We start from the raw sequence: 13,391 nt of genomic DNA on the forward strand, positions 1-13,391 counted from the left end.
GTCCATGTATTTTTTGATACACTTCCATAAGCGTCAGCTAAGACATCTCATATACTTCATAACTCCTACTAAACTACCTCCTACTATACTAAATTCCTGCAGGACTTTCCCAACAATTCCGCTTTCAGATCATGTGTAAGTCATGACAAGGACAAAAACCTTTAAACCAAAGATCGAGATAATTCTTAGCTATAAACAAATGCCATGTTACACACTGGCAGTCAACATTAACTTCGCTCAAAGAGGAAATTCAGCTGATACCACTGCTGTTAACTTCAGGTTTTGGTTACTTTTACCACAAGTGGGCCTTCTTGCAAATAAACAATTTTTTTAAATGCCCCCCTCCCATTGGTATTCTGAGTACAAGAAGAAGAAATATATTGAACAATGACTGTACAGGTCCTGTCCTTCACCAAAACCAAGGAAATTTAACACTTTTCAAATTCTTTTCATCTTAGTGCATTCTTTCCTAAATAAATGGAAGGGTTTAATCATGTTAAATAACTCTTTCAAATGCTGAAGTTTAGATCAGCTTGCCTTCAAAGTGTCAAGAGCATCAAGTGCGGCCTCCAGGGCTGGGATTGCTTCTGCCAGGTCACTCTCACATTCATTTTTCAATGTCTGAGCTTCTTCAGCTTTTTCTGTAGCAATTTCTTCATCTACTTTTACAGTTTTTCTTTTTTGTTCTACTTCTGCAGATTCTATTTCTACAGTCTAAAGAAAAACACATGGGTGAGCTTCCTACTGAGCAGTGAATGATCAAATAAACTGAAATTACCCAGTATAGCACTTATGGAATAGTCTAAAATACAAAGAAAAATTGAACTATTTTAATATTTTCATATATTTTCAAATTATATTAAGGGAATAATTTGTTTCTTAGCATAATACAAAATCATCATGGAGCTTTAACAGTAGGTAAACTGCATGAAATCAGATTACTGTCAATAAAAGCTATTTAAAGTATGTTTGAAGTTCAGGAGACAAACTCAATGTTTGCGCATCAGGCTACAATTAAAAAATGACTAGCTTCAATAGTGAGTTTTCATAGCTTCATAGTCTATAACGTTGACTACATAAAGTTATTTTCTTTTCAGTGATGAGTCAAGACTTCATACAAGTACTCCCTTTTCAGATGTGACATAAGTCACATCTAGTTTTCTTATACGTTTGTAACAGTAGGTAGAAGAGAGATTACTGTATCTAAAAACACAAAGCAGAAGTGCATAAAAACGTCAATCAAATCTTGGTTTTTTGTGATGTGACAGTAACATACTAGATAAGTGTATTTTCGCAAGCCAGAATTTTCAAAAACACGCAAGAGATTGGTTCCTACATCCCACTAAATTTCTATGAAGTGAACCCTTTTAGAAATCGAGTGTGTAATCCCTGTGTAAGTAAAGACAGACTGTGCAAAACTGTTCTTGTTTATTTTGTATGCTGAAGAACTATATGTGGGTTTTGCAGTGTTTGTGAATGATTTTGGGAAATCCAGCCTAACCACTATTAGCATGAAAGTTCCTCTATACATCCTTCAGCATGGAGCTTAGGCAAGGACTGTACATCCCGAGTCTGTATCTTACATAAAGAACACAATTTTCTTCCAGTTCTAAGGATATAAGCATAAATAGTGACAAATTTCACAATACTGCAAACCCCAGTAAACAAGAAGTGAGCTCAAAAACCCGAATTCAACTCTTCTGAAAGTCACATATCAGCAACCTTATACAGGCATAGTCTTTAGAACCTGACTACAATCAGCTGAGATACTGAAGTTGAAGTACTTTGTATGATTAAGATTCCTCATTCAAAGCTAATTATTACAAAGGTGAAATTACAGATCCCAAGCATACACATGCTTACATTAAAAAAACACAAAATTTTATTTGTATAACTCTACCTTCATCATGTTTGCATTATCAAATTTAGCTTCTTCCAGTTTAGGCTGCAGCTGAACTAGTTCTTGTTTCATCTCACCAACCTATACATATGCAGAAGAATCAGGTAGGATTCAGAAGTGCCAAGTACAATTTCCAACAAATTCTACAAGACCTAGATTTTACCTAATGACTAATTTATTGATAGAAGGAAATAATATTGTTTCAAATCAAAACACCTCAGAGACTTATTTTTTATCTCATATGTGCAATCTCTAATTTTAAGAACTACATTCACTTACAGTCACCTGTTAACCATTTAGCAAAGGGAAGTTCTGTTCACCTACTGCTAAGCAATACATGCTTATAGGTCTGTGGCCTCTAGCACAACTGCTATGACTGTAGGAAAGAAAAGTTAAAATAAATTTCTTATAGTTTTACTGTTGAAGCTAGAGCTAAACAAAATCTGAAGTAATGCTTTTGACTGACTTCTCCAGGAAAAGACCAGCTTTTGCCAAACATTTTGTATTTTCAGTTCCATTTTTGTCCTAACTCACTTGTGATTCAGCAAAAGCTAGTATATCTAGTCCATTCACATATTTCTTCTTGGCTTTCATTACAGTGTCTCGTTTCTGAGTAAGAAGTTTCCGAAACGCAGCAATAAGCTCAAGGTAAGAAGCAGGAGTAACATAATTATGGCGCCCCAGACTTTGCAAGAACCTATTAAAAAAAAAAAAAAAAAAAAAAAAAAAAAGAGTACCTTTAAGTTTTGTTTTCTTTTTCTAGTTTAACTATTGTTAGCAAAGTTATGTAGCTTCTAAAAATTCAACTTTTGAGTTCTGTGTTGCACAATTTACTACTTTCAACAGCATAATCTTTTCCCTCTTAATATTTCTATAAATTAATGAGTTGTTTTCAACAGAAACAGACTGACCTTACAGAGAGTGACAAAACTGAAGTATGAAAGTATTTACAGATTGGCACAACTTCCTGACGCTCACTGTCTGTGAGCTGAAGTGTTTCTAAGAACTTATTAGCCACACGTTCAAGGGCATCTTCAGGCCATGGCTGAGGGAGAAGTGAAGAGAGAAGCATTTCTAAAATTCAGCTGTTAGCAGTCTTTATAATTTAAAAACAATTTTTACCATTCAAACCACCAGAATGAGACACAGTAGTCCCAATTATGTCTCAAGAAAAATTAACTGATATGAGAGTTAGATCAGGCAGCAGTGTCACTACGCATGCAATCTTTTCTGGCAACTCCAGGCTGACCTTCTAGTTAAAAGCCACATATTGCCATTCTACCCAAAGATTTCTGTGTCTATGTCAACCTTTGGCAGAAAAATTAATTAGTGTCAGCACCAGGCCAAGCTAAAGAGCTAACTGCACTTCATTGAGAGTAACACCCATTACATCAAGGATTGTTAACTACAGTAATTTTCCAAGTTTTATTCTGCTATAAAAGATCTACTGATAAACAACAGGACTTGCATTTGCTAGTCATTCCCATGATGCATGACCTCTTAACAGGGAGCAGAAATTATGATCATTTTACAATCACGTTGAAATGGTTTCTCTCGTCCTTTAAAATACACATACTATGCAATAAAATGACAAATTACCATCACCAAACTGGCACTATTCAGAAATGTAAAATTGGTAGCAACAAAATTTAAGTTTCCTTAGTTGTAAAAATGCTTAGATTGCATATCAAAGAAATCCCAAAATATTACAAAAAATGCCTATGCTATTTTAAAATTTTGAAAAACATGGAGTACTTCTATACAGAAGACAATAAAAAAATCTAATGGGACATAAAAATACAGATTCTTAGAAACTGAAGTAGTTTGTTGAGAAAACAGTATAAATACTTTCACATACCTGGAACCAATCAATAGTACAGCAGTTGATGAGTGAGGGAAACTGCCTCAGACGATTGCGGAAAGCATCTCCAATTGGGCTGAATGCTACCACAATATGAAGATTTTCTTTGCAACGGTTCACAAAAAATGCAAACAAGGCCAAGGGACTGAGTTCTTCATGTTTATTGCCAGCCTGAACTATTGCACGAACACCCTTAGGAATAACGCATAGTGTAAAAACTGTTATATAATTTCTCATTAAGCACTTCTAAAGTCCTATAGCAATCCTGTTAATGAGCATCACCATGAAGTAAATTTTTTATTGATAAATGAAACAGAATAAACTAGAAAAACTGTAGTAAATAAATGAAGTAGTAGTAAATAAAATAGTAAATACTATTTGAGAATAGGATTACAGTATTCATCTGTGACCCTGACAACTCATTCTAGAAACGATCATCTGCTGCTTTGAGCAACTGATAATACACCAGAACAAAAACTAAAAATCCATCCCAAGACGAGTTCCAGATGGGTAAGACACATTAAGATCAGACAGAGGGTTAAGACATTCTGAAGAATCAAAATTCATAATCAGATGCCTCAAGAAATCAAGAACCAAACCCTCCTAATGATAAATACAACTATCAGGTTTAACTACAATCAATCTTCAGTCACTCAAAGATTTAGAAGATAGAAACAGATGAGGCAAATTACTACTCTCATTACACAAAAGCCACTACAAAATAAAAGCAAATGTTTTTCTCATCACCTACGCTTTAAGTGCCACATAAGTCCCCTAAACGATATTTCATGGCATTTACTTACTAAGAACTTTTTTAGCTTTAATATTATACTAAAATATGCTGTATTTACCTAATTGGAGAAGAATATTTAAGTTTCAAACATCAAAACATATTCCATTTGTTCATTTACCAAAACCAATAATCTCTCAAAACAAGAAAACTCTAGATTTGAAATTAAAGACTACTTCATAAAAGTATTATTATCCTCAACTAATTAACAATTCATGAAACACTGACTACACACCCCTAAAACTCAAATTATTCTTCCACAAAAGCACATATACTTTACATAATCCCACAATTAAAATAAATTACAAAAATTAGTTTAGTAGCAATAGAGTAAAAGTGGAAATATTTTGATGGAGCAGATTTAAATGAGTAAAAACCAACTTTGGTCCAGTTGGCATATTCTGGATAGCTACCAAGTTCTAGCATACACCAATTGAATATGTTTGTACAAACTATAAAATTGCAAGAGAGCCACATTATCTTAATACTGTTATTATATACCTGGCAAGAATGAAACAGTAATAGAGAAAGATGATTAGAATTATAATCTAACTTCTTTGCAAAATACATGGAATGTAGGTATCAACATGCTCCATAACTTAAGCACAAGAACAAACAATACAGTAACATTTATCAAGTGACATAGCTATTTCAATAAAAAACATCTGTGTATGTACTAAGAACCACTTTGAATGTCGATAGAAGCATACCTAAGAAATTTATTTGTAAACATACTACAGAGATATGAAGACAGCACAGCATACAGTTCCAAATATTATTACCTAACATTGTTTCCAGCTTGATGTATACAAAGACTGAAGCCCCTCCCTCCCAACTGGTGACTGCTATTTTGAAAAATCTAAGCCTGATTTTAGTTAGAAATTTTTAAAAAATTGCCTGAGTACATTGCATCTTTACTTCTGAGCCTGAATTCATGGAGCACGCTTCCCCAACTTCTCTCTGAGTAGAAATGTCAAGACTGAAATTCTGTCTAAAACACCATAGTGTCCTAGACAGCAAGGGTCTATTGACAAATGCAGGCTGTGTTTTTTTTTAAAAAAGAAGTCTTTGTCCTTAATTGATCAATGAAAACATTATGAGGTACGTTCTTTTTGTGCACAATAAACTGCAAAAAAATAATTATGGCCACAGGGTGTTTGTGAACAATCAAAGCTCCCTACGTGCACAACTTAATGTGTTTGTGAACAGAATGCCAGGTCAGAACTAAAGCTAGTAGTAGCCATAAGCTACTCCATAAGTTTAATAATAACTGGCTGATTTATCTAAGGTCTCAAAAAAAAAAAGTCACAGAATTAAGTGCATATATCCAAAGGCCACTCTTCACACTGAACTGACAAAATAGCTTAAAAGGGAGGTAACATTAAAGAGAATTTCTAAAGATACCTCTATAATTTCTTGTTTTTCATCTGCTGCAAAAAGATTGGGTACCTCCCCAGCGTTGAGGACACTGTCAACATCTTCTAAAAAGCTTTCTTCTTTAATTTGTGAATCTGTGATTATAAATACAGTTTTCAAGCCTTTTACACCGGCATTCTTCAGAAGACTCTAAAAATGCAAGACAGTTGAAATATTGTACATTCCAAAACATCCTTCCTCAGAATTAAGTCAAAATGCAGACAGGTTATTAATACTCACTTTCAGATCTTCTCTCCACTCATTTGTACCATAGGTCTTAGAAATCTCTGGTTGAAAAACACACATTTTTGCCATGAATGCTGCTAGACGAGTCAAAGACTGACGTCCACTTCCTCCCATTCCAACCAACAAAGCATTACCCCCTGGCTGCTTCAGAATACGACTTATACGAGACAAATGTTCCAACACATACCTGTATTTGAAACGTGCTGATTACCGGAATGGCAGAAATACATATACATATAAATCTGTGAACGTATAGAAGTAGCATCTCCAAAACAAATTTCTGAAGGCGGGGTGGGGTGGTGGGGAAGAGGAAGAAAGGGAGTGGGTTTGCACCACAAAATAAAATAAAACTTACAACTCTTCTATTATACAAACATCAGTATTTAGCTAAATTACAAATTACTACAAATTACTGAAAGGAATAGGCAGTGGTGAGAACAGGAGCACCATATGGATAAAGGTGTCAAAGAAAACCAACAGAAATTCGCTACTTCTAAACCATAACAGTATTATCAGTTTTAACTTTCTTGAAGTATAATGGTTTAAATACTTTTAAAGGAACAACTGGGGAAAAATGGGTTATATCAACACCCTCTGCCTCTGGCAGTATTTTATAAATCACACGTGAAATAGATATTGGAACATCATCTTCAGAAAGCAGTATCTGCACATTACTGAGAGTCCTATCTATTGTGAAAGCAGAAGTACAATTTAGCTTGGAATATGCAGCAAGGTCTACAGGAAATGGCCTGTTTAAGCACAAGGCATGGGGTAGTTAAAGTAAGCTGAGTAGCAGTTAAAAGTGGTCTCAAAAAAAGGTTAAGGCATTTCAAAGATAAATTCTTGTTTATTTTGATTGGTTAGAAAAATAAGAGAGTCACATCCAGATGTTATCCATGAGATTGGACTCTAAGCCTACAGTCAGACATGCTCTCCCAGCTGCTGTTCAGTGAGGTAACTGGGATATTGCTTCTACACTCAGCAAGTGCCCTCTGACCAGACGCCACCAGCTCTTCGAACTCCCAGCATAGCTGTATATAAAGGTACTCACAAATCCAGCTTGTCAAAATTGCCTAGACTGACTGAAATAAACTGCTATTAGAAGTGTTTAAACTATCCCTAATTACCTTCACAAAGCATCTATGTGTCAAGTTACACTGGCAAGTATGAAGAGGCAGTAATCTCCAGCAATAAAGAGGAGGAGGGAGTTCTGACCTCCCAATCTGTCTCAGCTGTAGCTCTGCCTGATCACAAGTTAAGGTGATAATAGCAGCCCGCAAAGTCTAAACTTTCATGGGATTAGCTACAGCACCAGGCTAGGTACACACCCCGAAGCGGGGCACGGCTGTGCTGCATCACAACGGAGCAGACGGCGATGATTGTGCTATATCTCACTCTGTACCTCACAACCATAGAATCCTTGTCCATGGTGAAATGAAAGTCCAGTGGCTGCAGACAAAACTGATATCCATCTTCAGCCCTAACAGAGGCCTAGCAGAAGTAGAGCACCCACCTGATTTGGCGCGCAATGCTTCTTTAACAACCAAGGGATGTATTCAAAGCCCCTTAGGAGAAAAACTTCTCATTATTTACTTTTGGATAGAAAAAGCAGGGGCATAAGAGAAAAATCAGTTCACTTCCATCCAGAACAGTGAACACCACACACACTTTTGTGGATGCATAAAGGGGAGGAGACATACAAAAACCACAGCCCACAAAATTGGATATACTGAATTATCAACTACTGCTTAAAGCTCTTAATAATACAGATCAATGCACCTGAAAACTACAAGGTTCATTCTTGTTTTGTGGGTCTGATTATATTCATCCAAACACTGTTCCACAACATCACTGAACAGCTGAATGCTTGGAATTTCAACATAAAGTCTTTCATCTCCCTCAAGTTCTGGATTCATGTAGTCACCAAAAAACAAACTTCTCATGTTTTCTTCCGTTACCTATGGTAAATATTCAACAAATTATGAAATCAAGTTTAATATTTAATGAACATATCCCTCACTGGAATTTTAGAAAACAAAGGAGAATTTAGACAAATACCCAAGACACAAAACAAGCACTCTGAAATATTTTGACTCACAGATAATACCCACCTCAAAATTCTCTATTTCCCATATTAAACAATATACTTATTCTTAATTTGTTCTTGGAACATAATTGGCTCAAATAGCCATTAACAGTCTCACAATCATGACCTTCAGATTACACCAAATTTATACAGATGTATGTTTAGCAATTTTCAATATATTATGAAATGGATAACTAAGACCACAAAGTTATTTCTTCTATACATCAATGAAGTGACAGTGGAAGAAAAAAAAGAAAAACAGAAAAAGGAAGACAAGGCATACAGTCTAACATGATCATACAACATTTTAAAACCTAAAATTTCATAACGCTGTTTACCACACAGTAACTCAGTCACAGGCTAAATTTAAAAAGGGAATATTTCTTTATCCTGTAAAGCAGGTCTCTGGAAGTCCATTGAAGAGTATTTATACTTGTATTTCTCCTTGCAGGCACAATACTATGCGCAGAGCCCAGCTACTTTTGTGGTAGTGATTTATAAATTACTCTGGTTGTTTCTGTTACCTTATCTCCCACTGCCCAAGGATTCAGTATGTGGTGTTACATCTCCAAGAAAAGACGTAACAGAATTTTTTTGAAAAGTTGCTCTGCTGACCTACTGATTAATTGGATGTTTTATTTCTATGTGCAGACATCTAGGAGCTTAATAAAACACTACGCTTGATAAACTGAATTTGTAAGATATAAATACCCAGGGGTTTTGGGGTAAATCTGAAAAAATGTTGCACTATTTTTTTAATTGAATAAGAAACAAGTTTTTGTTTCACTATCAAATACACAAAATTATTTTATGGAAAAATAATAAGTTTATCCACACATTAAATGAAATACTTTTGAAAAGAATGCTTATGTACAACACTTAAACCCTTCCAAACGTTTTTACTCTTTTTTTTTTTTCCAAAGCAGCCATTTTGCCAAATTCAACTCAAATTTTCAAGCATCTTTGATCCAAAATTTCACCTCTGATTGAGAGACTTACTAGTCCTAAATTTATAACGAAAGCAATTGTTTTGTGACAGGTTAAACATAATACTCACAGGTGTGTTTCCTTGCTTCAGGTGTGCAAAAACTGAATCAAATGCTTCTTTGAAATGTTCTTTCACAATATCTTTCATTAAATTGAACAGCCAGGCTCTATCATTGTCTTCCACTAGACGGTCATAGAAGACCCGAAATACCTCATGTACAAACAGCCGAATCATTACATGTTTGCTTTCAATTGATTTTCTTTTAATGAGCAAGCAGCCATGGATAACACGTGAAAAGTCACGCAGGTTGAATGTATAATGAGATTTGGCTGGTGTGGGCAAAAGATTTTTGATGGCTTTCTTGTACACCTTACGATAATAACAACAAAGAACAAAATCAACAAAACAGTAACACCAACTATATTATTACAATAAACCTTAAATGTTTTCTAAAATTATATTTCTCCAAGAAAAACATTTCACACTTAATAATCCTAATAATGTCTAAAGATCTCAAAGTCCTCCGAATGTATCAGATGCACCTTCTGCAGTTCTGGAACTAGGTACTACTAACCTAATTGCAAATGGAAAAAGTAACTGTAGCAAGAGTAAAGACATCTGTTGTAGGACCAGGAATCAGATCTCTTCACTTCCTTTAATTACATGATATCTTCCTTCAAGTGAAGGACTGAATGATATGTAATGGCAACTTCCTAGATTTTCAGTTGTTTGCATAACTACAAATTACTCAAAAATAGAGTCAACAAAAATGCTGAAGGAATAGGCAGATCAAGAAAAGTGTCTTTTGACTATATTTTGCTCTAATGTGAAATGCATCAGCTGCGGTTAGCTCATGCTTTTATAACAGAAACAGTGTCATTTCTTATTACATTGAACATAAATAACATGCTGAAGTAAATGCTGACAGAGGAAACTTTTAATCTGTCTCTGTACACTCACAGGTGAAGACAATTATCAAACATCAACCTGCTAAAAAAAAATGTACAGTGAAATCAAGTGTTACAGGCTTGACTATATCCATGGTACTGAGTACACATTCCACCTGTTGTCCCACGTCCAAAGCCAATTCCAAAGCCCAGTTCTTGTATTATACTTTAATCCTAGGCATTAGAAGGTATTGCTTACCAGGATGAAAATTTATCTTAGAACAGATTCTCTAGCAGGTAAATGCGTATGAGTCTAACAGTATAAACAAAATTTGATGCAGTCTGATGAGAAATACCTGCATCACTATTAAAAGACAACACTGAAATTGTTCTAAGATGTATCCTGACAAAACTGAATGTTTTAAACGTAGTCAAATGCATTCAAATCGCTAGTAGCTGTTACTATTATTTTCTATTTAAAAAAGCAAAACTTTTTTAAATTTTGAATTTCTTGCAAATTATTTTTCTGTTTGTTTGTTTTGGAAGGATTAATTGGACCTACAAAAAGATTTCTAGTGGCAGTAGTCAGTCAGCCTTGTGATTCATATATTGAATGTATTATCTAAGAGTAGTTCTGAAACACCAGCTCTGCAAATTCTTGGAATGAGAAGGATTCAATCTTGAATATGTCCTTGGGTATAAGTAGAACTAGTGGAAAAGTCTGAGAAAGGCCTCAGCTCGGCAGTAGAAGGAAGTCACATCCCCTGTGAAACTTCAGCCATTTGATTCTGCCTTTGAAGCTGACCAGATTTACTGTCAGGATTTTTCGTCGGTCAAATATTAGCTACCTAATGCATTTCCATGATGAATACTTATGGTGGGCAATAGATTTGTTCACACTGCTCTGCTACATAATAAGCCGGCAAAGCTATACTTTGATATTATATCTGCAACTTAATGCTTCATTGCAAAAATGTCACGATTTGCCATTCCTTTCTTTACATGTATAGTACATTGCAAATGTGACACTCGCTAAAATCTGTCACATGGAACTTCACAAAACATTAACAAATTCCATAGAGACAGGCCTAATGGCTTTCAGTTTCACAACATTTCTGTGATGTCTTTTGTCATACTGGAGTCGGATTCTACGAAGTGGCATGTTCATGTTGGCTTCCCTAGTCTACTGTGATGTGCCCATAATTAGCGTAAAAACTAGGAGAGGAAGGAGGAAAGTGGAGAGGGTGATTTCTTCTTTGTTAGTCTCTCTTAGAAGGAATTTTGGAAGGGCTGTAATTGATATTTTCATTTTGTCTTTGCGTGTGTGTGACAGCTTCCTGTGCCTGTCTGACCCCAAAGAGATTCCAGTCTCACCTACTTGACATTATGTGGACAGGTACTAGGGAGCCCACACTAACACAAATTTAAAGACAATTTTCCTAGAGTAAGATGGTTACTGCAACAATGAAACTAAGACACTTTTGTCAAAGCATATGAGGCTGTATGTTAAAAATAAGAAGGAACAAAATATCTAAAATCTCTACTTCACCAATTAAATTATTATAGAGCCAGCCAGTGGAACTTTACTGAACAAATTAAAGGAGACTTCCATTAAGGTATTTGCCTCTTACCTCTAAAGTGGCAGTGACAATTTGATTTCCAGTTGTGAAGAGCTCAGCAGAAAATTCACTAGTCCGTAGGTAGAAAGCTACTACGGTAGAGAAGATGCGGACCATTGTTTCATCACTAAAAGAATTAATAGCACAAATGTTGAAGTGTCGCAAAAATCGAGGAGTAACAGGATTCCTCCCACCGCCTGGAGGCCCCATAGCAGCAAGTAACTGTACATCAACAAGTGTAATTTTAGATGTGTCCTTTAAATCATACCTTCAAAATAAATTGCAATGTGACAGTTAGTTAGTTACAGATATAACACATTAGTTACAGCTTAGATGCATCTATATTACAGAACACTCTCTGCATACATACCATATGTACTTAAAAATATAATATTACATTACATATATTACATACTATATTTTTTCTATATATTTATATATATATTATATTTTAAAAAAACCAAACAAACAAAAAAACAAGAACAACTAGTCTTATAACTATGGCCCAGTTAATCTCAACACATCATGCTGGCCTGAAAGAAAGAATATTTATTTAAACTGGGTTACATAAAACCTAACATGAGTATTTAAAACTGTAACGTGGCAAGATGCATTATCTCTATTCAAGAACAACAGATATTTGAGCCTGGAATCACAAATGTAACAGTATTTGAGAAGTGCCTGGAATCACAGAATATTCAGGCTAGAAGGGACCTCAGGAGACCACCTGTTCCAATCTTCCAATATAAACAGAGCCAATAACCTCAAAAGCAGGATAGACCTTTAGCTTCGTTTTCTTCATGCCTATTACCAGTTGATTTCATTGTTACTTTAAAAAATTATATTGAAGTGTTGTTAAAAAAAAATTTGTGATCTTGGATGCCAGTAAAAACCAATGCAATGAGTAAAATCAAAAGTTTTATATAATTGCATATATATATATATATATATATACACACACACACACCTTCCAATTCACTGTGAGGAGGAAGAGAAAGGAAAGAAACAAGGAACTGCACTGAAAAAATAAAAACAATGAAAAATGTAGACAAAAAAATCCAGGTGTAAAAGAATAATTTTATTTATACATACAAATACTGCTGAAGTTCAGCAATAAATTCTTCTAAAAAACCCAAAACAAATCTGATCATCAATTTCTTAAACTGAAAAGTCACTTAAAGAGCAAGAGAGAAGTTGCTCTAACTTTAAATAACATATTCTTATATAAACCAAAGCTATCTTAACATTCACAAAGCAGTTTAAAAAAGTTTTGAAAGTAAAATTCAAGTGAATAAGTAATTATAACAGGAAATGCAGCAACAAAGAAATTTAAATTGTATTTCAAATAATTACCAAAATCCATGGTCACAGAACTGTCTTAAAAGTTCTATAGGAGGCTGTGCACCATACTTCTCCAAAGCAGGCATATTCATATCATCTACAAAAATAATGCACTTTTTTCCCACTGGAGGGCCAAAGACTCCTTTGCGCCTCTTGTCCAGCCTGGCCATAATAATGTTCTATAATGCAGACAGGAATATTCAAAACACAGAATAAATATTCATACATGTTATCTTTTTGAAACATAAATTATCTAT

General features: G+C 34.7%; 1 protein-coding gene across 1 annotated transcript in view; it reads right to left on the reverse strand.

The window, feature by feature from the left end:
- Window positions 1-13,391, reverse strand: part of DNAH12 (dynein axonemal heavy chain 12) — a 74,973-nt gene that overhangs the window by 22,741 nt on the left and 38,841 nt on the right. The window contains exons 39-49 of the mRNA XM_049826238.1: window positions 13,147-13,313; window positions 11,806-12,061; window positions 9,357-9,656; window positions 7,993-8,171; window positions 6,208-6,400; window positions 5,956-6,117; window positions 3,759-3,953; window positions 2,812-2,945; window positions 2,435-2,597; window positions 1,901-1,981; window positions 538-714 (exon numbers count right to left, since the gene is read on the reverse strand). Coding sequence (XP_049682195.1) covers window positions 538-714; window positions 1,901-1,981; window positions 2,435-2,597; window positions 2,812-2,945; window positions 3,759-3,953; window positions 5,956-6,117; window positions 6,208-6,400; window positions 7,993-8,171; window positions 9,357-9,656; window positions 11,806-12,061; window positions 13,147-13,313 — 2,007 coding nt within the window. The remainder of the gene's footprint in view (window positions 1-537; window positions 715-1,900; window positions 1,982-2,434; window positions 2,598-2,811; window positions 2,946-3,758; window positions 3,954-5,955; window positions 6,118-6,207; window positions 6,401-7,992; window positions 8,172-9,356; window positions 9,657-11,805; window positions 12,062-13,146; window positions 13,314-13,391) is intronic.

The sequence above is a fragment of the Accipiter gentilis genome, chromosome 23 (genome assembly GCF_929443795.1).
Source record: "Accipiter gentilis chromosome 23, bAccGen1.1, whole genome shotgun sequence".
Lineage (NCBI taxonomy): Eukaryota > Metazoa > Chordata > Aves > Accipitriformes > Accipitridae > Astur > Astur gentilis.